General features: G+C 51.8%; 1 protein-coding gene across 3 annotated transcripts in view; it reads left to right on the forward strand.

Moving 5' to 3' along the window:
- Positions 1-18780: 18780 nt before the first annotated feature.
- LRRC75A (leucine rich repeat containing 75A) overlaps positions 18781-22825 on the forward strand; it is a 70957-nt gene continuing 66912 nt past the window's right edge. For 2 of the 3 annotated variants that reach the window (XM_051809731.1, XM_051809730.1), the window contains exon 1: positions 18781-19707. In XM_051809731.1, coding sequence (XP_051665691.1) covers positions 19444-19707 — 264 coding nt within the window. In that variant the 5' untranslated portion in view covers positions 18781-19443. The remainder of the gene's footprint in view (positions 19708-22825) is intronic. The other variant, XM_051809732.1, reaches the window with a different exon arrangement.

Genomic DNA, 22825 nt, shown 5'->3' on the forward strand with positions numbered 1-22825 from the left:
CAGGCTGGGATGAGAGGGACCATCTGCCATCAGTGATGGCATTTCTTTAATCGGGTGTTTTGTGCCAAATATTTTGGTCTTACGTGAAAGCGTTGCTGAAAATTAGGAGCAGCATCTGTCTCCTTGCAGCAGCATCTTCTTCCTGCAAGGAAATTGCTCCAGCTTTCTTCGTAAAATGGAGAATTTCAATGAAATGTTGCCTCTCCAAAGTTCATGTGAATGAGTGTACCGGCAGCTGCTGGAATTTGGATTGTAAATTCTCCTTTTCCCTCCAGCACTAATCAAAACTTCGCTGGTGATGAATTGCCTGGCAGAGTCAGGAAATAAATCTGTAGCTAAAGGTAGAAACCCATGTTTCTGTTAAACTCTTGTGACTTGTTTGTCTGCTGGCAGCAGCTAACTTGGTGACATTCAGACTTTTGATTTCTGGGCCCCACAACTGTCCTGGAAGGTCCTCAGAAGCTGCACACACAAAGGTTCCTTTGTGGTATCCTTTCTGTCAGCTTTTGCCAACCTTTTGGATGTAGTCTGTGGACTGACCTTGAGGTGTCTGTTAACCCTGGGTTGAGAACAGCTCAGCTAAATAAACCAGCCGTGCTGAGGAGCAAGGTGGGAGCTGGCTGGGTTTGGATCTTGCCCCAGCACCGTTGCTGAGCAGTGTCCCTGTCCCTCAGTGCCCTGCTCTGGAGATCCGGGTTCCTTGCTGTGCCTTTTGCTGGGTTACTGGGACAGCCTGCTCTGTGTTTCTCCTTTACAAAGGGCTTTTACAGCTCTAAGTGCTGTGACCTTTACTGATAGCAGGAACTTATCCTTGGCTTGCCAATGCATCTGACCAACCAGGCTGCTACAAGGAGAGGGAGACACTGTCCTGCCCTGCAAGGCTTCCCAGCAGAACCAATATTCCCTATTTACCTTTGGAAGATGTTTCTTTACAGGATATTAAAGAAACAGTTGGGATCTAAGCATAGACTTCCATGTGCTGTCTCTATTATTAGCTCCTTGCAACATGATTCTTGCACCTTAATGAAATAAATAACAACATTAGATTTAATCTGTAGTGACGAAAGAGTAGGGCAAGGCAGAGACCAGCTTTTGAGTAGACCCTACTAATGTTTGTGAATAAAAGATTTTACAGCACACTACCTTATCCTTTGAAGAGGTCCTTGCTGGTAATCACCTCTATTTTCTAGCAAGAGGAGACTGGCAATATATTTTCTGTGGTCTTGGTGTAAATCACACCATGGAGTTGTTTTGTCAGTGGGGAAAGGATGAGAGCCCATGGGCAACTTGAGTGAGTGACTGAGAAACTCAATGGTTCAACTGGTGATGTCCTTGTACCCATTTCACCCCTGTATGAGCAAAATTGTCACCTTTTAGCAAGCACAAAGGGGTAAGAAAGGTGGTTATGGGGCTGTGGCCTTGTGCAGCTCCTCCCAGCCGCCCAGGTGGGGTTTTCATCCTGGAATTTCATTGTTTTCCCTGGTCTTTTCCCCTCTCCTTCCCTTGCCAGCAGAATCGGTGGAGCAGCTGGGACTGGTCACTGCCTGCTCTGTTGTGGAGGGTCCCAGGTGGGTGGATTCAGAGTAATGAGGATGAGCAATCCTGCAGGATAAGGGGCAGCTGCACGGGGTTTGCTCTGCAGTTGGGGTACAGCCGGGTAGGCTGGAGCCCTGGGCAGCCCAGCTGGAGCCTGGCCCTTGCCCACAGGTGATGCCAATCCCCCTGATAACCCCTCAGCCGGGTGCTGGGGGCTGTGCCACACCCGGGGCAGTCACCCCCCCAAGCAGTCCCTGCTGCTCCGTGGTCAGGGGGGTCACTTATCTCCCCGGGGAGACCCTGAAGAGGTATTTTAAGCAGTAAATTCATGGTTTGGGTGTGATGGAAGTGAACAGGCTGCACTGGAGCTGCTGGATTCCTCCGGCCCTGGTGAGTCCCTGTGGGTGTGGGGGGCTGCAGGGGTGACTCCAGCAGTGTATTTGCTGTTGTGGGGCAAAACTGAGTTTCGGGGGGTTTAGGAGACTGTGGTCAGTGGGCTCGGGGGGCACTGTAGTGAGGGGAGGATAAGGAGACCATTGTCAGGGGCCTCAGAGCAAACGAGGGTGGCTGGATGTGCCCTAAACTTGAGCCTCATCCCCCTCAGAGCCTGGAGGGGGATTCCTTAAGGCTCAGGGAGGAGGGAAACAGCTTGAAAGTGCAGATTTCCAAGGAAATCCTCTCACAGGCAATGCAGGTGACCTGAAAATGCTTAGAAACAAGGAGAAACCCAGCACTGATCTGGGTCAGGAAAAGAAGCCTGAGCCTCCCGCAAGGGAGAACTGAGGCGAGTTGAGAACTGTCAGCGGGGAAGGGGGGCTGGAAAGGGGAGCCCGGAGTGAGGGGAGCCCTGAGGACAGAGGGGCTGGAAGGAGAGCCCGGAGTGGTCTCGGGGCTGGAAGAGGGAGCCCGGAGGACGTGGGGGCTGGAGCGGGGAACCTGGAGTTGAGGGAGTCCTGCGGAGGGAGGGGCTGGAGGGGGAGCCCCAAGGAGGGGTATCCCCGCGGATGGAGGGGCTGTATTTGGGGTACCCCTGTGGCCAGAGGGGCTGTGTTTAGGGTGCCCCCGGGGCCGGAGGGGCCGTGTTCGGGGTTATCCCCGCTGATGGAAGGGCCGTGTTGGGGGTTATCCCTGCGGATGGAAGGGCTGTTCGGGGATATCCCCGCGGATGGAAGGGCTGTTCGGGGATATCCCCGCGGATGGAGGGCTGTGTTCGGGGTTATCCCCGCGGATGGAGGGCTGTGTTCGGGGTTATCCCCGCGGATGGAGGGCTGTGTTCGGGGTTATCCCCGCGGATGGAGGGCTGTGTTCGGGGTTATCCCCGCGGATGGAGGGCTGTGTTCGGGGTTATCCCCGCGGATGGAGGGCTGTGTTCGGGGTTATCCCCGCGGATGGAGGGCTGTGTTCGGGGTTATCCCCGCGGATGGAGGGCTGTGTTCGGGGTTATCCCCGCGGATGGAGGGCTGTGTTCGGGGTTATCCCTGCTGATGGAAGGGCTGTTCGGGGTTATCCCCGCTCTGCCCCCGCAGCACCGCGAGGTGGCGGCAGGAGCTCGGCCTGAAGGCGCCGACAGGAGCCGATGGAGCCGGGAAAGGCTCCCCCGAGGGGTGTGTGCGGGGCATCCCTGCGTGAGGCTGCTGCGGGCTGGGGTCTGTTCCTGTTGGGTTGTGTCACATCTGAGCGGCCGCTGCCCTCCTTCCCCTTGTCCGATGTTGTGGACCCCCTAAATTAGCGGGTATCGGTTTAGGAAGGGATGAAAAATTGAGTGAACGGCAGCAGTTTTCCAGCCTTTCCCCCCCCCCCACGATATTCCCCAGTGGTCTCTCACTTCAGGTGCTGTTTGGACTTGGTCGGTGCTCAGGTTTTGTGTGCTGAGCGCAGGTGTAGGAGTGAAAACAGGGATTTTCCAGCGAGGTTGACTTTATCTATAGCTCCTAGCTGAGGCCGTGTCCCTTGGCAGGCCCTCTTGTAGCAGACCCAGCTGAGGTGCCGGTGGGGATAGGGAGAGCTGTGAGATCTCCCCATGGGAGAGGCATTCCCAGCCGGCACAGGGAGACCTGCGTGTCTGGGGGGGCTCTGGTGCTCCCTCCTGCATCCCTGCTCTCCATCGTGCCCCCCACTGCCTCCCAGCACAGCAGGAGACCACACTGTGCCGAAACACTTACCCGACAAAATGCCTTGTGTCTTTCCCTCCATCTGTATTTCCAATAAACAAACCCAGCCTTAGCACTCACTTAGCAGCAGGCACGTGGTGTCCCTCTGAGCAGCATCCGAGGCGGTGGATGCACTTGTAATTACAAACATTCCACATCTGCAGTTGCTTGTGGAAAGTCTGGAGAATGAGTTTGTTTTTCCCAGGTCTTGCTTCCGGGCGGGGAAAAGGAAGAGCAGGAAACTTGTAAGGAATAAATTGGGCTTGTGGATCTCACCCACGGAAGCCCAGCCTGGTGAGAAGAAGGTTTACTGAGCAAGGGTCAAAGCAATTAGACAAACCTTTTCCTGCTTTTGATTAAAGAAGGAATTCCATAGGATTTGCTTTTCTCTGTTGTGACAATTGTAAACCTCAGCCCCCAGGTCTGATGCTGGTGCTGGTTGTCACACACAGGGTCTGTCTTAATTCATAATTAACATCGGGGTGATACTGGGAGGAAAGAGATGGTGTTTCCAGGTCTGTGCCTCAGATCCCTGATGGCAGCAAGACATTAGTACATCTTGACCAGGACCCAGCTCCCGTGCCTAACTTTGCCCTGAAGGCAGTGGGAATTAGTCACCTAATTGTTCTCTTGAGGATCTGAGCTTTTCCCCAGTCTCCTACTTCAAATAAAGCCACAGTTCTGTGTTTCCTGGCCCTGGTGGATGAGGGAACTCTTCTCCTTTCTCCCTCTGCTTTTGAATGAAGATGCTGTGTGCGTGGTTCCCTCTGGCTCTTAGGGAGTGAGGCAAACTCCTGGCACACTGTGCTGCACCCTGTGCTCTGGGAGCACAGCCTGCTCGTCATTATTTATGACACTCCATTGTGCATGAATAAAATGGTTTGTAGGAATACAGGAAGCCTTAATCATGGGAAATCTCCCAGGAGTGCCTGCCCCGGGAATGTCACTCGCATGAGGATGCTCTGCCATCGCTGGAGCACCATGCAGGGTTGCTGACTCCCCAGCATTTTGTGTGCAGAAGGGATGTAGACCGACACAAAGCAGTTTTTCAGAAGGAAATCTCTCTCCCCCGGGCATTGACTGTCCGTGTGTGGAACAAACAAGTGGCTGTGGCACAGGGGAAGCCGTGCCCTGGCACACAAGGTACCCGTCATCTCCTCAAAGCCTGGGCACAGCTGGAGGCCGGCAGGGACCCTGGTGTCAGTCAGAGCAGCTTGAAAGCTGCTGTGTTGGAGGTGACTGGCAGGAGGAAGGAGTCTCCCAGAGCCCAGGGCTTGTTGGAGCCCAGCATGCCAGGACTTGCCTGCTTCTGCTTGACTGGGGTAGCTGAATATGCAGGGGCACATAATGGCCCCCTAGAACGGTTGCCCTGACAAAATCAAAATACTTAGAGAAGCACTTCTGTGTGGTTGACAACTGGGATCTGAGCAGATCTGCTGAAAACTGGAGGGCTGAGTGTGAGCATGCACTGAACACACCCTGGGCTACTGCAGCATCAACACCCGCCCTCGAGTCATTTGTGGCATTGCAGCAGCAGATAGAGATAAATGTGAGCTAAGGTTTATAGCTGCCCAAGAATAGAGTCCAGGCTGCCATTCCTGGATGGGATGGGAGGACATGGGGATGCTCCCTGGGAGGAGCAGCAGGCTGTGCAGGGTGGGTGCTGGCAGCCCTGCTGCTGAAGGTGAGGGGCTTCTCCCTATACCTGCCATCTGCTGCTGGCATCTCCACTGAACTCTCCCAAAGCCCTAAGTTCCCTCAGGCCTTCTGATGCTGTGCAGATCTGGCTGCCACGGGAATTTCTTGATCATCAGATTAGAACCCAGTGGTCTTTACCCAGGTGTGGGGACCATTAGCCTTTGGGAGCTGACAGAGATGGGAACAGGCCTGGTGAAGGTTTGCTTGGTGGCCTGAGCTGCTGTGTATGAACAGGGTCGGTGTTTCAGATCATGGGCAACAGAAACTTGCTGAATCCAACATTTCTGGTAGCACTGAGTCCTTCCATGTGTGGTTTATAACCTACTTTGAGCAGTAGGTGTGTGATGTTACGAGTGTTCTCCATGTGAGTCTCATGGTGTGACCTCAGGAGGGTCAAAAGTTTGTGACTCTTGAGGATAGCATGTCTGCTATTTTTAGCCAAATTTCCTGAGAGCAGCTCGCAGATGTTCATGTTGTTGGAAGCACAGAGTTTCCAAGAGCTGGCTGGGACAGCCCAGGAGAGCCACCGGGTGCCTGCTGGAGTGGTCTCTCTGTTGGGGTCTTCTTCTGGGGCTTTTAGTATTGCTGGTAATGCTGCTGCCTCCTCCTCCTCCCAGCCTCGTGTCATGTGACACTCAGCCTTGCCCATAAGTGTGCCATTGACTGCAAAAACAGATGGTACCTTGCCAAGAGATTTTGGGAAACATCCCTGCTGCTCTCTCTGTGGGGAGAGGGTGCTCTGGGCATCATTCTGCTCGTTTCCCCAAAACAGGTCACCTCCAGCCACAGAGCTGTGGGGTTTCTGCTGTTGCAGAAAGCTGCCAGTAAGGCTGCAGCCTTCAGCATGGCTGTGAGGGAGCCCATTCCTGGAAATGGGAAGCCCTCCACTGGGCTGACTGTCCATCCAACTCATCAGCCAAACTTCTCCCCGCCGAGTGTTAGCAGGGATTGCTTTTCCTTCTGGCAAATGAAAGCACTGGGATTTGTTTGTTTGCTTTAACCTTCTGGGAGAAGATGCCAAGGATGTGTTAGAGGAGTTTAATTTAATTTCTTGGGCTGCCAGAGGTGCTGAAACCAGAGGGTGAATCACTAATCCGTCCCGTGTGGGAAGGCTGGGATCTGGATCTGCATCGTGCCAGGGTGGATGTCTGTGAATGGCAGGGGGGCATTTTTGAGGCTCATGCAAGGGGAAGGCAGAGTGATTTATTTGCTACCAAAGCCACAACAGAGAATAACCCCCTCAGCAGAGCCAGAAAGATCATTTAATCCAAAAATCTTTGATGTCTCTGTATTGGTTTGGGGGTCTGTTTGGGGCATTTGGCCTTGCTTATCCAGGGATGCTGTTACAAGTGGGTAACTGCTGGTGATTGGGGTTATCTCCTGGGTGGATGGATGGAAAGATGGGGTGGGAATGGCAGCATGCCAGATGGGAGTGGGCAGCCCTAGTGGTTTCTTTTAGGGTTTTTTGGGGGGGGGCTGTCATAGTTTTGACAAATGCTGATATGGAGCACCCAAGTCAGGCTGCACTGCTGTAATGTAGGACCTGACTCAGATGGATTCCAAGCTGCAGCTCTACCCTTTCCATGGATGGAAGTGGCTCTGTTGGGCTTTCCCTCACCCACCACAACCATTTACTGTGACTGTGTTAAAAAAAAAAAACAGTATCATGTCTCACCTTGTACAAACCTCACCTGCCTCGATGTCTTGGTGCTGAGGGATTGGGGTTTGTGTGCGTTTCTATTAAAATTCATGATGCACAACAAAAATTGTGGCCAGACTAAAAGCTGTTCATGAAGAATTGAAGTCTGTTTCTGGTTGGGAAATGCTTTACAGGGCTAGGGGTGTGTTAAGATAAAGCAGACTTGAAGCAAAGCATGGCTGTACCTCTGCAGTTTAGGTATTTGAATAAAAAACTATGAAATCTCCTGTTCTGGCAAAGATACAAACTCAGGTGAATCGGAGAGAAACCCTGGTTTTTGGGGACCACCTCATGCCCAGTCTGCCTCTTGTTTCATGTCCTCATCTGCAAAACAGGGATAAAACCTCTCTGTCCTGATGGTTGAGAAGGTGGAAAGAGCCCTGGACTGGGATGGGATCAATGCTCCCCCCAGGAAGAGCACTGGTGTGAGGCTGCTGCAGTTGTGGGTGGCAGTCCCACTTCACTGCATCGATGTTTGCTAAAGGAGAGGTGGTGTTTGGAAGGATTTTGGGGGGGTGGTGAGGTCTGTAAGCCCCCCTGGGATGGCCAGGAGGAAAGGCAGGGCTCGTTGCTTCCCGCTGTGCTCGGGGTTAATGCTGCTGGTGCTCACAGTGCTGTGGCTGGAATCCAAAATCAGATGTTCAGAGCCCTCTCTGCAGGAATTCAAAGCACTCCTGGATTATTTCAGCGCTGGAGGTTGTAGTGAGAGGGAGAGCTGCAGCATTTAGCTTTGATTTGATTTCTCTTTCTTCTTGTGCCTTTTAAGACTTCCAGGCCTGTAACTTTCCCCTCCTACCCCCCAGGATCCACCACACCACGTCCATCTGCTCATCCCTTATCTGCAGCTGCCAGACAACCTTGGCAAACCTTGCTCCTGTCCTCAGCAGCAGGAATGTGGCTGGTTGTGTTGACAGCCTGAGAGTGGAGATCTCCCTGTACTTTCATGAGTTTTCCCTCCTATTTATGGCCAGGGCATTCCCACATGACAGCAGAGGGAAGCCTGTTGTGTCTGTTGTCCATAGGTGGGTTGACCTTCCAGTGCCAGATGTGCTGCTTGGGTAACATATCCAAGCACAGGCTTCCTTCTGAAGGTGTCATATGGAAATCCAGATGCCATTCCCTGCAAATCACAGAATGGTTTGGGTTGGAAGGGATCTTAGAGATCATCTTGTTCCAACCCATTGCCATGGGCAGGGACACCTTCCACTAGACCAGGTTGCTCAGATCTTCATCCATCCTGGCCTTGAACACTTCCAGGGATGGGGCAGCCACAGTTTTTCTGGGCAAAGTGAGAGAAATCACCTTCAGTGATCCAAAGAGACACAAGCTTGGCTTTACCCTCGGGATTTGCTTACAGGTGGCCTTACTGTAGCATTTGGGTCCTGTAGAGTCTTACAAACCTGGGTCTAAAATGTCTGAAAATATGAATACACATTGGCAAAATCATTATTTCAGGGGTCTGAGCTGTAGTCAGAACCAACTGAAGTTACTTTGAAGAGCTTTGGCTCTCCTCTCCTGGTGGGGATATAGCCTGTCCCAGGTCACCTGGTGATTTACCTCCAGCTACGAGGGAGGGTGAGATTGGCAATGTTCAGTGCAATATCTGAAACATGTTTCATCACCTTCTCTAAATAGCAATACTCCCCTGGCTCTCCACGATTTAACACCCTCATCTTCTTAGTGGGGAAAATAAGCTCTTTGCTCAAGAAGCAAGGGCTTTTATCTAGATTAGGGCTGAGAAGACTAAGCAGGGAAGAGGCCTTAGAGTCTGCTCAGGACTGCTACCATCTGGTGCTTGAATGAGCTTTCTGTATTCTTTGCTGAATCTCTTTGTGGCTTTGGGTTAATTTGTGCTTGTTCCCTGACAAAAATAAACCACTGAGTGTCTGACTGGTTGTCCCAGGGACAGAGGGTCTCACTGATGGGAGCTGGTAATAGCAGAGGCTCTGGTGTTGAAGAGCTGTGAAGTGATCACTGTTATCATTGTGCTGATGACAGAGAGCCCTGAAAATGCTGCTCTGTTGGCTCTGCAGAGGAGCCCCAGCACTGAAAGGGGGTTTGGAGCATGGCCTCTGTGTTGAACCTCTGCAGAGGTGAAGGTCTGATCCACTGCTGGGAGATTTCTGTGGCAGTCTATGTTATTTTTATTATGTTATTATTAAGTGATGGTGGCTGTCGCTTTTAACTGCTCTAAGTACAATTACTGCATTTAAAAACGTGGGTTTTTTGAGTCCTGTGGTACTTTTTTCTTGCATGTGGTATCACTGAGATGCTGAGCAATGTCACAAAAGGAGCCCCACAGTAAAAGGAAAGCAGATCCACACTTCTCAACACCGTTTCTAAATTATCCCTGAGTTTTCAGTCTATGTTTTGGGTTGTGGCTCATCTGCCCATCTCTTTTTTCTTTCTAAAGTGCCCTAAGCACAGTGCTCCTGTCTATGGGAGGGAGAGGACTGTCCACCTGCATCCTCTCCCTCTAACCCCATTCCTCTTCTTTAAGCTGCAGTTTCTTTCCTTCTATTTACCCTCACAAAGTGGTTTGTGCTGTTATTTTCTTGCCATACGTCCTCTTGTCCCCGACGAGAAAAATAATCCTGGTTGTGCTGTTGAAAGAATTTAAATAAATAAAATTGGGAGGAGCAGATTTTGGCTTTCCAGGGACTGGGCATCACCTGCAGCGAGCAGGCCGTGAGTTGTGTTGCTGTGGCTGTTCCCCTTCCATTCCTGCCTGTCTGCATTTCTGCATTCCCCCACAGTTGCTTTGTATTTAACATTTTCCTTTTATGAACGCATTTTCCATCTGGGCTGGATTATTTAGGCATCCCGGGGAATGTTTTAAGCTGCGTCCCCCCCTCCCCCTCTTCCCGGGAAACAAGTATTTTATGCAAAAGGCTTCACCCGCCCCTGGTTAATTAACTTTCTGGCAGTGAATGGGGCTGTTGGATACGGACAAGCCGAGAGGGTGGAGATGAATGAGCTCCAGGGACTGAGCACCCGGCTCTGGGCTTCTCTGCCAGGTTGGAAGAGGGAAAATCCGTGATTCCATCAAATCTTCTGACCCTTTGGGGAGGATCAGAGGAAGGGGAGCACTCACCAGCGAGGTTAAAACCTGAGCTGTACCCACTGCTGTGCTGATGGGGGGTCTTGGGCAACTGGGCTGGGAATTGGGGCTGCTTACCTGGGGGCGTGCTCGGGAACCAGCCCGAGGCAGCGTCGGGATGTTAATGCCTGGTTAAATCTCTTTGCTATAATCTAAAATCAGGCGTGGTTCTGCAAAGCCCTGGGCTGCTCTGCTCCCCTGCCGCGGTGGGAGGGGATGGGGAGCTGTGACCCTGCGAGCCCTCAGGGTTGCTCGGCACAGTCCCAGTTAAACCCAGCCGTGTCCTCTGCCAGGGGAGTGCTGAGAGAGCACATCGTGCTGGATCGGGTCAGCCTGACTTGCATTACTGTGTTTCTGAAATGAGCCAAAACCATTTGATTATTTCAATGAAATTAGGTTGAATCTTGCTGCTGGTGCAAAAGGGTTTTTTTTTTTATTGCCTATTTAATCCCATGGATGAGGCTTCCCAGCAAGGTCTATCCCAGCACTGCCTGGCAGGTACCTCGTTAGGTCCACTTGGAGAAAGGCACCATCCCTGGAGCCCAGCCAGACCAGGAACCATCCCCGAGAGAGAGGAGGAAATGCATTATTAAGGAGATACATGGTGTAAAGTTGATTCCAGCTGCCTTGATCTGGTCACCTTATCACAGTAAACTGATAACAAAATTAGTGTTTCCAAAATCAGAAAGTGTTCCTCACACAAGTGAATGGGGACTTTGATTTATAATTATTTCTGAAATTCCAAGTTTTTACTCCGAGTTGGAAAGAAATGTGATTTAAGCCTCTCTGTGGACAGGAAGTATTGGATGTAGGTCAGTTTTAGCCCATGCTTGAGAGATTTGAACTGAAAACACAAAAAGATTTTACTTATTCCTTCTCAAAAGAAAGATCTTTTCAGTTTCAAGGATGAGAAAGGTGCTGGGGCTGCGCCATGGCATTACTTCAGACTTTGGGAAGGTCCAGATCTTGGTGTAATACATGCTGGGGATCTTGTTCCTGTTTGGAAAAATATGCCATTCCACTCTTTCCTCTAAATATTGTGTTCTCTAAATAGAATATAATTCAGCTTCAGCAAAGTTAAAATGAAGAGGGCAAAAATTTTGCAGCTAAAGGCTGTTGTGCTGCACATGGTGGAGTTTGCAATCTCCAAACAATTGAGAGTTTAAGCCCAAATCTTCTGCTTTTTTGAATGCCCTGGAAACAGTCCCTTCATCCTAGCCAAAGCCTGGGATGACAGCACAGCTCGCTGAGGACACATCCAGTCAATGAACATTCACAATCCGAAAGGCAGATGAAATTATGAGGATTTATTTGCTGCCCTCCCCCTCCCGTCTGCCTCTATCTTCCTTTCAGGCTCCACTGAGCAGCAGGTAACAGAGCTCAGAAATCACAATTTATTTATTATTTTAATCCCAGGGAGCTGCAAATGCCTTGCCTGCCTGAAATGCAGCCCTCAGGTGCCGGGGCTGATGGCAAACCCAGGCTGTGGACCTGTTTTTCCCTGGCCCTCGTCAGCAAACGTGCCCAGCGCCTGCACCCGGCAAAACGAAAAGGCTCCGAATGAGAGGGTTTTAAGCAGCTTTGCACAAATAGGATTTGTACCAGTTTGTTTCTGATAAACAAGCCCTGAGTTCAGCTCCTCCTGCTCAGCCCCAGTAGCTCCAGTGGAGAGAGGTTCTTTTGTTCCTCCCCTAGCAAAAGGCATGGTGAGCTGGGCTGCGTGTGTTTGTGAAGGTAACCAGGCTGGCATCGCTCTTGCCCTGCCTCTGGCACCCAGATTTGACAGGGCTGAGGCTGCCAAACAGCTGCAGCTCGATCTCTACTGTGGAACTCTGGGTCCTGGATTAGGTTATGGAAGCAGGGAGCAGGAGGGTCGGGAGGGAGGAGAGATGTTGGTGCTCCTGCATGTGAAAACTTTCAACTTTGGAGGCCACAAATTCAAACTGGGAATGGGCAGTGATGGCTGGAAATGCCTGTGGTGGGAAATGGGCCAGCAAGCTTGGCTTGTGTCCTCGTGGCCCCACGTTGTCCCCAGAAGCCACCTCAGCCTGGGGCTTCCAGCAGCACATCCATTGCCCCAGAGCTGCTCCTCCAAAGGGGCGTTAATGCCGAGCAAGAATTAGAGAGCAGGTACCCAGAAGTGCTTCATCCTGGGACTCTGGCACATGCAAAACTCAATAAACTCCTGTAATAACCAGTCACCCTCTTCCCGAGACAAAACATGCTCAGAGTTGGGCTGTGGCAGCGATGGATGGGGGTGGCCCCTCCAAAACATTCATCTTCACGTCATGGCTGGTTTCTGGGAAACATTTGGAAACCATCAGGAGCGTGAGTCAAACTGACTTGTGGCTCTTGGCTCCGACCGGGTGCTGTGCTCGCTTCTCCCTCCCTGCAGAGGCTCCTCCAGGAGGGCTGGGTGTGATCCTGGTGGGGCTCCCCTTCCCAGTGATCGGCAGTGGGGTTGGCTGGGGATGGATCAGCCCCTCTGGCACTGCTGGGTGTTCATATCCCACTGTGGATCTGGTGCTGGAGCCCGGGAGGGGGTACAACTGTGGCACGAAGCTATCTTTGGGAAAAATCCAAGAACACGTTCCCAGAGTCTCGTCCCCCAGTTCCACATGTGAATTAGTGTTTTCCTCACAGCACAAAAAGGTAATTCTCCATGAAAATGCTCACTGATCTTTATTCCTGCTAAAGCATCTCAAGGTTCCCTGCAGACCAAAGTGCAGAAAGTTGCCCAAGACTTTTTAATCCTGCTGGAAGGAAAGCAAAGGGTAGCTTTCAAGATGACTCCAGAAAAATGTTTGGCAGCTTTAACCTCTTGCTAAACAACTTTTGGACAGTGTGTAAACAGCATTTTTGGTTTCATAAACACGGCATCCAGACTGTTGAGTGGGAAAGAAGCTGAAGCCATCACGTGAAGGGAAGATGAATTGCTTCCGGCTGCTTAAGTATTTTTGTATTTGCTCAGGGTTAAGGGTTTGAGTTTGGACATATTTTGCATGGGAAATCTGGGAGGAGAGAGAGAGGTGGCACTGCAGGGGGAAAGCACCTGAATTAGGAAAATATGAGATTGTAGAAGTGTTTCTAGACAGCAGTCCCCATGCACATTTGATACCTGAGCGTGGGGGAAGGTCAACACTGCTGCCCTCTGCTCTGGAGGGATAAGTTTGGGCAGAGGGGTCCATCCTCCCAGCACCCATGGGTGTGACAGAGGCAGACACCTCTACAGACCATCCCTTTGGACTGAGGAAAGGCTTCTGGTACCTAACAAATATTTTTCCGCTCTTCTGATTTGACTAAGTGGTTAAACACTTGTCAGTGGCAAAAAACACCCCAACCACCGCTCAGAAACCGAAACCAACAAATCCCCCAGTATGCAACCCCTGGGAGGTGAATGCAGCCTTTGCTGGAATTTAAATTTTTTAAAGTTAAAAGCCCCACAAGAAAGCAGCTGGTGGTGGGATAACGGAGTGACAGCACATTTTGGTGGCACCCTGTGAGCCTGGCTTGGTGACAAGAATGGGACACTGGGAGGTGAAGTGGTTTGGCCAAGGGTGTTGCATGAAAAATCCCCATTTCCATCTGTGGCAGCAGAATTGCTGGGAAGGGGTGTGGGATTTGCTTTGAATCCTAATCCTTTTCTTCTAAAAACACTTGTGTAGGTGCAGCTGTTGCAGTGTAATGAACGTGATAAGGTGCAGCAAATTAACAATTAAGAAGAAAGCTTTCCACATTGTGGTTTGGGGATTTTGGCAGCTCTGTGCTCTTGCCTTAGGAGCTTTTTCCCCTGGTAGCCAGCCCTGAGGAACATGCCTGCTTTCCTCATCCCCAGCCCCTCTCCAACCTGGGTGATGATGAACTCAGATGAAATGGGAGTTCAGGACAGATCTCAGGCAGCAAGGGAGAGCAGGAGGAGGGTGTTTCCCTCTGCATTGCACTGATATTTCTCTGGCTGCTCAGGTTGTGTTCTCCCTTGGTTTGGGGGATGAAGATGGATTTATTTTTTTTTTTAATTCTTTTCACCTGCCTTTTGTAGCTTAGGCCAAATGTGGAGAATTAATTCAAAGGTGAATACGGGACGACTTCATTCATTTCCAGGAGGAAACATAAGTGCTTCTACATGAGATTCTTTCATTTCTCCTTAGAAACACCTCTTGGTACATTCAATGTTTCTCATCCCCGTTTATCCTGGAGTTCAGTTCATCTGCAATTCCACCTTGCAGCATTTCACAAGGCCCTTCAACTCTGTCTCACTGCTGTGCCTTGTCAAATCTGAACTGAATTAAGCTTAGGATGTGGATAGCCTTTTGTTCTTTTAAAATCACATTTTTCAATTGGGCCTTCTTCCCCAGAGATTGTCTGTTGAGACTGACTGCTCTCCTCTTGTTGGATTTGGTGGTGTCTTACAGTAAGGTTGCTTTTTTTAAAGTAAGAGGCAAAAATCACATTAACTCTGGGATTCCTTTAAATGCCATCTTGAAAGTAATGTTTCTCTTAGTCAGCTTAGTCTTTTCACAGAGTGAGTAGCACTAACCTGAATCTGATGCTGACATTTAAAATTAATCCTAATAATTCCATCCCAGTCAAGAAAAATTGGCAAGTCCTGTGCTGCCATTCAAAGCAAGAGGGTTTGATCAGAAACTGAGCTTGGTCCCTCTTGCAAAATACCCACTTATGAAGGTCTACAGGGTTAGACCCTCTTTTGAATACCCCACGTTGGATCATACTTGTCCCAAGTGGATTTTCCAGTTCAGGGTGGGAGTCCTGGGCAAAACCTGGGATCAGAAAGGGCAAGTTATGAAATCAATCTCCCCCATCCAAGCCTCTGAGTTCATGGATAGAGGGGGGAGCTCCAGCACTTTACAAAGCACATTGCAGAGGACAGCACAGGTGGGCTGGGAAGAGAGAAGCGTGACTGGATTGTGAACTTCCAGTAAAACCAGTCAGTGCTTCCTGGAAGTGGGAAGTTAGTTTTGTCTGTGACTAATCTGAAGCCAAATGTATATGCTACAGGTGTACCAAGTGGTTTGGTGGTGGTTCCCCACACCTGGGATGTTGGGGAACTGAGGGTGAATGTCTCCATTTTTCAGGTATTTGATGTCAGACTTCCTGCACACCAGCTTATTCCATCAGGTTATTGACTCACACGGTATGGATGTTCCCTGGCCTCTGCAGAATGCACTGAAAAGCTTTAATTTCTTTTTGATGTAGAAGCAAGAACATTCTTAAATCTGAGTTTTGTGGGGGAGGAGAAACTGTTGTCTTTCACGATTTCACGGTCTGAAGTTATTTCCCTTTAAAGCAGCGGATTTTTCTAACTCGCCCTTAATATTAGACATCATAAAAAGCATGAAAGGAGTTTAAGAAAAAAAAAAAGAAACCCCCTTAGACAAACATCTACTAATTTGAAGTTTGCACACATCTGCACTAAGGAAAAAATGCACACTGGCTGTGGATCCACTAATGAGTTTAGCAGAACATTTCATCAGTCAGAGCTGCCGAGTGAGCCCCAGAGCACTGCAGGACAGCCCCAGTTCCCAGCACACGAGGGCTGGGCTCAGGTTTTCTGCTGCTGGGTGGGCTTGGTTTACATGTTTTGAGTGTGTATGGAAAACTGTGGGTGTCCATGAAAGCTGAGCGGTGCCATAAGGTTGGGTCTGCAGCTGGATGGGACCTTTTGAGGGTGTAGAAGTGAACAACGCTCTGGGATGGAGCGTTGCTGAGGGATCTGCACATCTTGTACCATTGAGCCACCAGTGCTGAGCCTGGAGGTTATTCTTGAGCTGCCCTGAATGGTCACAGTTCCTTTGCATCCACTCACAGGGAACATAAATCCAGCTCCTCCAACCTGGCAGTGCTTGGTATTTGCTTTGCATTCGTGTAACAAGAGCACACCCCACAATTTTGTCTCTTCTTTTTTTTCCCCAAGGCTTTGTCCTGTGTGCTATAAGTAAGTCTGATCAGGTTGATGAACTCTGCCCTGCTGACAGAAGTGTCAGGAGTGCAAAGGTTGGGCTTTATTTATTTACTCAGGCCATGGTTGCTGTGCAAAACCACCTCCTTGGCCAGGATCCTTGTGGGCCAAGCTCCTCTCTCCTCTGGGCAGCAGGTGGGGAAGGAAGGGGGTTTGTAGCTTTAGTCCCAAGGGGATAGGTATGGTGGTATCCCACAAATGTGAGGTGGTCCCCTGGATGGACCTGAAGAGGTGGAGAGATGTCTGTGCCTTCCTGGCGTGGTCAGTCCTGCAGCCTGTGCTGCTAAAGCTGCCCCAACTCATGGGAAAGGGCACAAACAGCCCTTTTTAAAGTGGTTGAAAATCAGAGATGGGCTGGATTTGGTTCTCCATGTGCCTGGAATGAGTGATGGCTCTTGGCATAAGGGAGGTGTGTGCTTTTCCCTTCATCCTGGATGAGATGCTCTGTTTGTAGAGCTGTGTCTCTTTGGAGGAGGCCCTGTGGCCTCAAATTCTGGAGGAGTGCAGGGAATGGGGGATCTCAGCCCTGGCAGGGGTTTCTCTTTCTGTTTCTTTTCCATTATTCAATATTTTTGTTGGAAAGGTGAACTGACCTGACCTCGCTGGCTTCTTGCTGTATCACAGGCTTACAGATGTAAGCAAGGAACAGGCTCTGAGATGAAACTCAGGGACAGGCAGAGGATTTTAGGGCTGGAAGCACCTCGTCTGCTAGCTCCTGTTAGGCAGGAAGGCTGTGTGTACCAGCAGCACTGATACTGCAGTTGCTGCTCAGGAAAGCACTGACAATGCTGCGTCTATTCCTGTGCAGAACGAACACATGAGGTGACCAGTCCTGTCCCACGGATTTTGGGGCACAGTGTCGGGCTCCAGGTCTGAAATGACTCTGCTTCAATTGCATTTTCAGACACAGACCCCACACAGCATCTTGCAGGGTCACAAAAGCCCTTCTTTAATGTCATTATGTGTCGTAACCCTGCTAAGAGGACTGATCCTTTCGAAGGGAGGAGGCTCTACCTGGGATGAAGTCTGCAGGGGAAAATGCTGCTGGAGGCCTGTCAGGTACCACTTCCCGCTGCCTCCTGTTGACATTGGCAAACTGGCTGCCTCTCCCTGGCTTCTCCAGGGAGATTTACTGCCAGGTGAGGCCTTTGGTTAACACAGACTTGTGGTTTCTGCAAACCATTTGGCTGCGTGTTTCCTCATCTGACTTTACCTGATATGGCTGAACCACTGAAGTGTAGTTTTTGGCTCATGACAGCAGTCATGAGCTCTTTTTTGGGGGAAGACACCAGTGTTTGGTCCTGTTTTGGATCATGTGCTGCATGACTCTGCAAACCAGGGCCAAACTCCAGTGAAGTCAGTGGGGGTCTGTGTTGTTCTCATGATCTGGGTACAAAAATGCATTACATGAGTTGGCCTTTGGACTTTTAGGAACAGTTACATGGGCCTCCAGCTGTTTGGTGATTGAGGAGAGCTGCCTTTTATGCATCAACATAACACAGCATTTGTGTGTTCATGGATGTGCAATTGCACAGGATGCAGAAACTTCTCACGTGTTGCTTTGGGATTATTTCTAACACAGTTGCAAAATGCCCCCATAGCTCATTCCTACCACAGGAGGTGATGCTTTCCCAGCTTGGGCACTGCACAGTGGCTGTGGTGTGTCTTCTACCCTGGCCAAGCAGAGGTGTGGGGGTGGATGGAGAGTTTGCTGCGTGTCTGTGTTGGAAAACAGCCCCTTGCATTGGGACAGGGTCTGAGGCTGCTGCTGGGCCTCATCAGTCCAAACCTTATCCCTCCCAGGCACTTCTGGAGCAATCTGTCTCCTGCAGCCGGTGAGCAGTGCCTGTATAAAGAGTTGTTCATCATAAGCTTTATCCAGGAGCTTTAATCTGTGCCCTAAGTCCTGCCAGTGGAGTGCCTGGAAGATAAGGAGTGACTGAATATTGGATGGGAAGCTGCTGGAAAGGAGCAGCACGTGCAAGGCGTGGCTGGAAGCTCGGGATGGGGTGGCAGGGGGGCTGTGGATGGGGCAGGGGATGGCAGGGCACAAGTAGTGACTTCCAGGTGGGCACCGGAGCGGCCGCAGGCAGGGGTGGAGGTGAAGGAGGAGGCCAGCGGGTGCAGGAGCACGGCTCGGTGTGGCTCGGCAGCCGGCAGTGCCCGGCATCACCCTGCGCGGAGCTTTCTCCCGGAGAGGAGCCCGGAGGGGACAGGCACGTCCTGTCCAAAGCACATCCCTGCGGGGCACGGGCACGGCCAAGCGCCTGCAAATCCCCCGGGGCGAGAATCCAGCGGGAATCCCTCCGTGCTCCTCCCCGGGAAGCACCGGCGGGGATGCCCCTCGCTGCCTCGGGGAGGGGCTGCCGGCAGCCGAGCCCCGCCGCCATCCCCGCCACACAAACCCGGGGCAGCTCCCTCCGGTGCCCCCGTTCGGTGCAGCCCCTCGGGGCGAGCAGCCCCCAGCCCCGCTGGGCTCGAGAAGGCGGCGGAGGAAGGAAGAGAGCCCCGTCCGGCTCCGGCTTCCTCCGCAAGCCCTGCCTCGGTGCCCGGTGCCCGCCCCCGTTCCTCCCCCGGCTCTCCCCGCTCCGTGCACCCCTCAGCCGGGCGAGCCGAGCCGCCTCCCGGGGGAGCCCCCGCCGAGCAACAGTTGCCCCCAAGTCGCGGCCGCCGCCCCCCGCCCTGCCCGGGGGAGCTCCCTCGGCACCGGGAGGAGGAGGAGGAGGAGGAGAGAGCAGCTCGGGGGGGGCTCGGGGGCTGCGCGGAGCCGCCGCCGCTTTGCAGCGCTGAGCGCCGCCGGTCTCTCCCACCGCCCCGGGGCCGCCCGGAGCCGCAGGAGCAGCTCCTCGGATCCGGCTTCCCGGCTCCCCGCGGCGATGGAGCGGAGCGGCGGGGCCGTGGCTCGGCTCCTCTTCGCCGGGCGCAGCCTCCCTCTCCTCCGCCTGCGGGAGCGGAGCCGCCCCGCCGCCGGGCACCGACCCCCTTACTAGGCTCCCGCACCCCCTGGACCCTTCGTGCATCCTCTGAACCCTCCGCGCATCCCTCCCCCCTAAACCCTTTGTGCATCCCCCGACCCCTGTTCACCCCCCAAACCCCTTTGTGCATCCCTCTGGGCGTCCCCCACCCCTTTGTGCGTCCCCCCTGTGTACCCCACGACCCCTTGTGCATCCCCTCCATCCTCCTGTGCGCCCCTCAGCCGCCTTGTACCCCCCCTCCGTGCCATCCAGCCCCGTCCCCCCCCTTGCATGCAGCCCCAGGGCTGCGGGAGCCGGGGTTGCACACCATGGGCACGAAGCAGACCAAGGGCTGCCAGCCGGGCAGCGCCGGGGAGAGCTCCCCGGCCCACCACCGCAAGAAGGTGCCCCCCAGGGAAAGAGGGGACTTCCTCGCTTCCCTCGTGGTGAAGTCCGGCGAGAAGTTTGGGAAGGGCGGTGGCAGCAGCTTGCCCCCTTACCACCGGCGGATCTGCATGATCCAGGACATGCTGGTGCTGGTGAAGCAGGGGAAGCAAGAGGAGGCCACCGAGCTGCTGAAGAACCTGCGGCAGGTGAGGATGGGCAGGTTTCTCCGGGCGTGGGCTGCCTGCTTTCGGTGGGGAAAAGACAGTCTAGGAGCAAACCCCATGCTGATTTCGAAAGCCTGTTAGCAAAGAGGGGCACGCTCTGTTTTTGTGGGTCTGACTTTCGTGGCGTAATTTTGGGGAAGTGACTGAGGAGTTGCAGGGTGGTCATGGTGTTGGAGATGCTAAAATACCCCCGGGGAGGTGCTTTGCATTGTCTGCAGCGAGGAACCCTGCCGGGTGCATTTTTCTCCTTCCCTTCACTGCTGGCGCTGATAGCTCTGGGTTTTGCAGCGTGCACAGCCCACTCAAGGTGGTTCCCACTCAACTTTCCAAAAGTTTGGTGTTCAGAGCAGCTCTGTAAGAGCGCTGAGGCAATTTGAGCTGGCAGCTTTTGAGGATCAGCTCTTTTCTTCCTGGCTCAGAAATACCCGGAGTTGGCAGCTTTGCTTTTTATCTTGTTCTTTTTGACGCACAATCGCGTGGTGGAGTTTTGCTGGTGTTGGCTTGGAGAAACGAGACGCTGTGCGGGAGTGGGGAATTAATTGTGCAGAGCTCGAGACCTTTTGCCTTGAAAGTCTGTTTGAGCTGGGCATTAGCTGAGAAGCAACAGGACGGAAAGTTGCTGTGAGCAAACAGAAAGGCAGCTGAGGAGCACTGCTCTGTATCCAGCAAATTAGCATTTAATCTTTTCTACTGATAGGTGGTGATAAAAAGACTGAAGTGCTGGGCATTTTCAAGGCTCTGGGGTACGCAGGGCTTTGAAAGGCAGCAAGTTTTCTATGCAAACCAAAACTAGACCTGTCTTTAAGCTCAGGTTTTCTCCCAGGGAGCCTGCACGGCACTCAGCTGTTCAGTGTAACCAGTTCTACTACCTGGGAAAAAGTTGCTCAGAACTTCGCTGGGCATTGGGAGCAGCTTTCTTGCCCTGTAGTTGGTCTGTCCACAGGAAAACACAGCTGGTGCAGAGTCTGATGATTTTCTTTTTGGATTTTGTGTTTTGATTTTAGCATTTTCCATCCCCACTCCCACCATTTTCTGGTCCAGTTAACTTTTTAGCAAGTAGATGTGTTGTTTGGGGCATGTCCCTGACCCATTCATCCCACTTCCATTTATCCTGTCAGCCAGGGTCCTTCTGCCCAGCTGCTTTACGTGGTTTAGGACTATCTTTGGAACAGCCCAGCTAAGAAATCTGAGCAGTGTCATATCTGTTTCTGTTTCTTTATGGAAAGCTCTTGGAACTTACTCTCAACCTTGAGATAAGGTGCTTTTCCCCAGATGAACTTGCCCCATCACTGGGAGTTGGCAGTACAACTGTTTGGGACAATGACCTCTCCATTTGGGATCTGTGCAGCCGTTGTGGGTTTCCTTGGCTGGGAAGACCCCGTGGGACAGGAGTGGCCATGAGCTGGGCAGCAGATCAGTGCCCAAATGTTGCACCCTCTCAGCCACGCCAGAGCTTTATCGCTGCCCCAGCCCACTGGAGCTGGCAGAAAGGCAGCTGCTAATTTTAGAAGGTGTTTATCTCAAACACCTCCCCAAAAAACAAATCTTGGTGCCTGGGGAGTGCCATGAATCACTCTCAAGTTCTCTCTGGCTTCAGAGACTGTTTTTTCTCAGCGATGCTCTGGACTGTCCTTGCCTTCCACACAAGTTGATTGTGCAGAGTGAGGGAGCTGGGAGGTGTCACAGTGGATGCCCTGATGACAAATCTGACCGTGGGGGCATCGTGTCATCTGACTTGATGGGGGAGAGGGGGGGAGAAAAAGCTAAAAATTCATTCTAAAATGCTGGGGGAAGCAAGGAATCTGTTACAATCAAGTATATCTTTGTCAGTGAGTGTTTCTGAAGAGCTTACTCTGATAAAATGTATCTTAGAGTGTCAAAATAGGGAACACTTTGTCCTAGATACTATAATAGACTCAAAGCACGTTTTTAATGAGGTGGTATTATTCCTTGCCTACAGGTAGTGAATGTGGGATGCCCCACTGAACAAATCCTGATTGCTGTGGTTTTCCACCAGCTGGCTTTTGGGAGGGGACGTTTTAGAGGTGCATTGGTGGCTGCAAGGGACACTTGGTTTGCTCCCCACCAGTGGGAGCCTCCAAAAGCTGAGCCCCTGCCACATCTCAGCCTGAAAGTGAGGATTTGGAGGGAAGGATGAGCTTCCCCCTATGGAGAGGGATGGATGGGTAAGCCTGGTGGGGCAGAGACATTTCCCCTGAGCCATTTATAGGGTGTCCACTGCAGAGGGGCTGTGGCACTGGCTGATGTAATGTGGGATGCTGCTCCTGCAAAACTGGGCTTTTCGAGCAAACCCAGTGACCTGGTGCCCAGCTCTCAGTTGAGATTTTTTAAATCCCAGCCATTTAGGTCACTGGGAGCCTTTCCACTGACTTCACCAAGCTTTTTAGCCAGCCCAGCACGCTAGTGAGGGGATAGGTGACAGCATCCCTGCTTTTGGAGGTGCTCCGTCATTTTTTTTTTGAGCAGGATGAGCATTCCAGCCCCACCACTGGCACCAATGTCCACTGTGGCCTTTACATTTCACCAGATTTATCCATCCTGCTCCCCTCACTGAGATACGAGCGGTGCTGTCTTCTTTTCAGGCTCTTGCAAGGACTAATTAGTGCTTCCAGGAATGCTTAGAGGTTGCAAACAACTATAAAACGCTGAGATAGGAAGCAAACTTCTTTTTGTTTGAAAAGATAAAAAATGTGAACAGCAGACAGACTCCTTTGCTTCCAGACTGCTCCTCGGAGAGGTCAGCAGCGGTCTCTGGAGCGGAGGCAATTCGATCCCACTGCCTGCCCTCAAAATAACACTCGTGTTATTCCTGCATGCAGGAGCTGGCAGCGGCCACTCCAGAGGGTATGTGCTCCTCTGGCACAGCCAGGCTCGTTTAACTACAGGCTCTTGAGCTAGAGATACCCACTGCTTTTTCCTTTCTGCTCTGGTAACGACCCAGAGCCCGAACCCCACGCTGCAGAATTAAAATCCCTTCCCCAAAAAAGTGCCGTCTGCCTCTCTCTTTGGCTGAGGTGTTTGCCCTCTCAGTGCTGCTCGTAGGGTGCTTTTGGCAGCTACACACATTGGAGGATAAGTG

Source organism: Manacus candei, unplaced genomic scaffold (genome assembly GCF_025592945.1).
Source record: "Manacus candei isolate 608988 ecotype Guabito, Panama unplaced genomic scaffold, ASM2559294v1 h1tg000076l, whole genome shotgun sequence".
NCBI lineage: Eukaryota > Metazoa > Chordata > Aves > Passeriformes > Pipridae > Manacus > Manacus candei.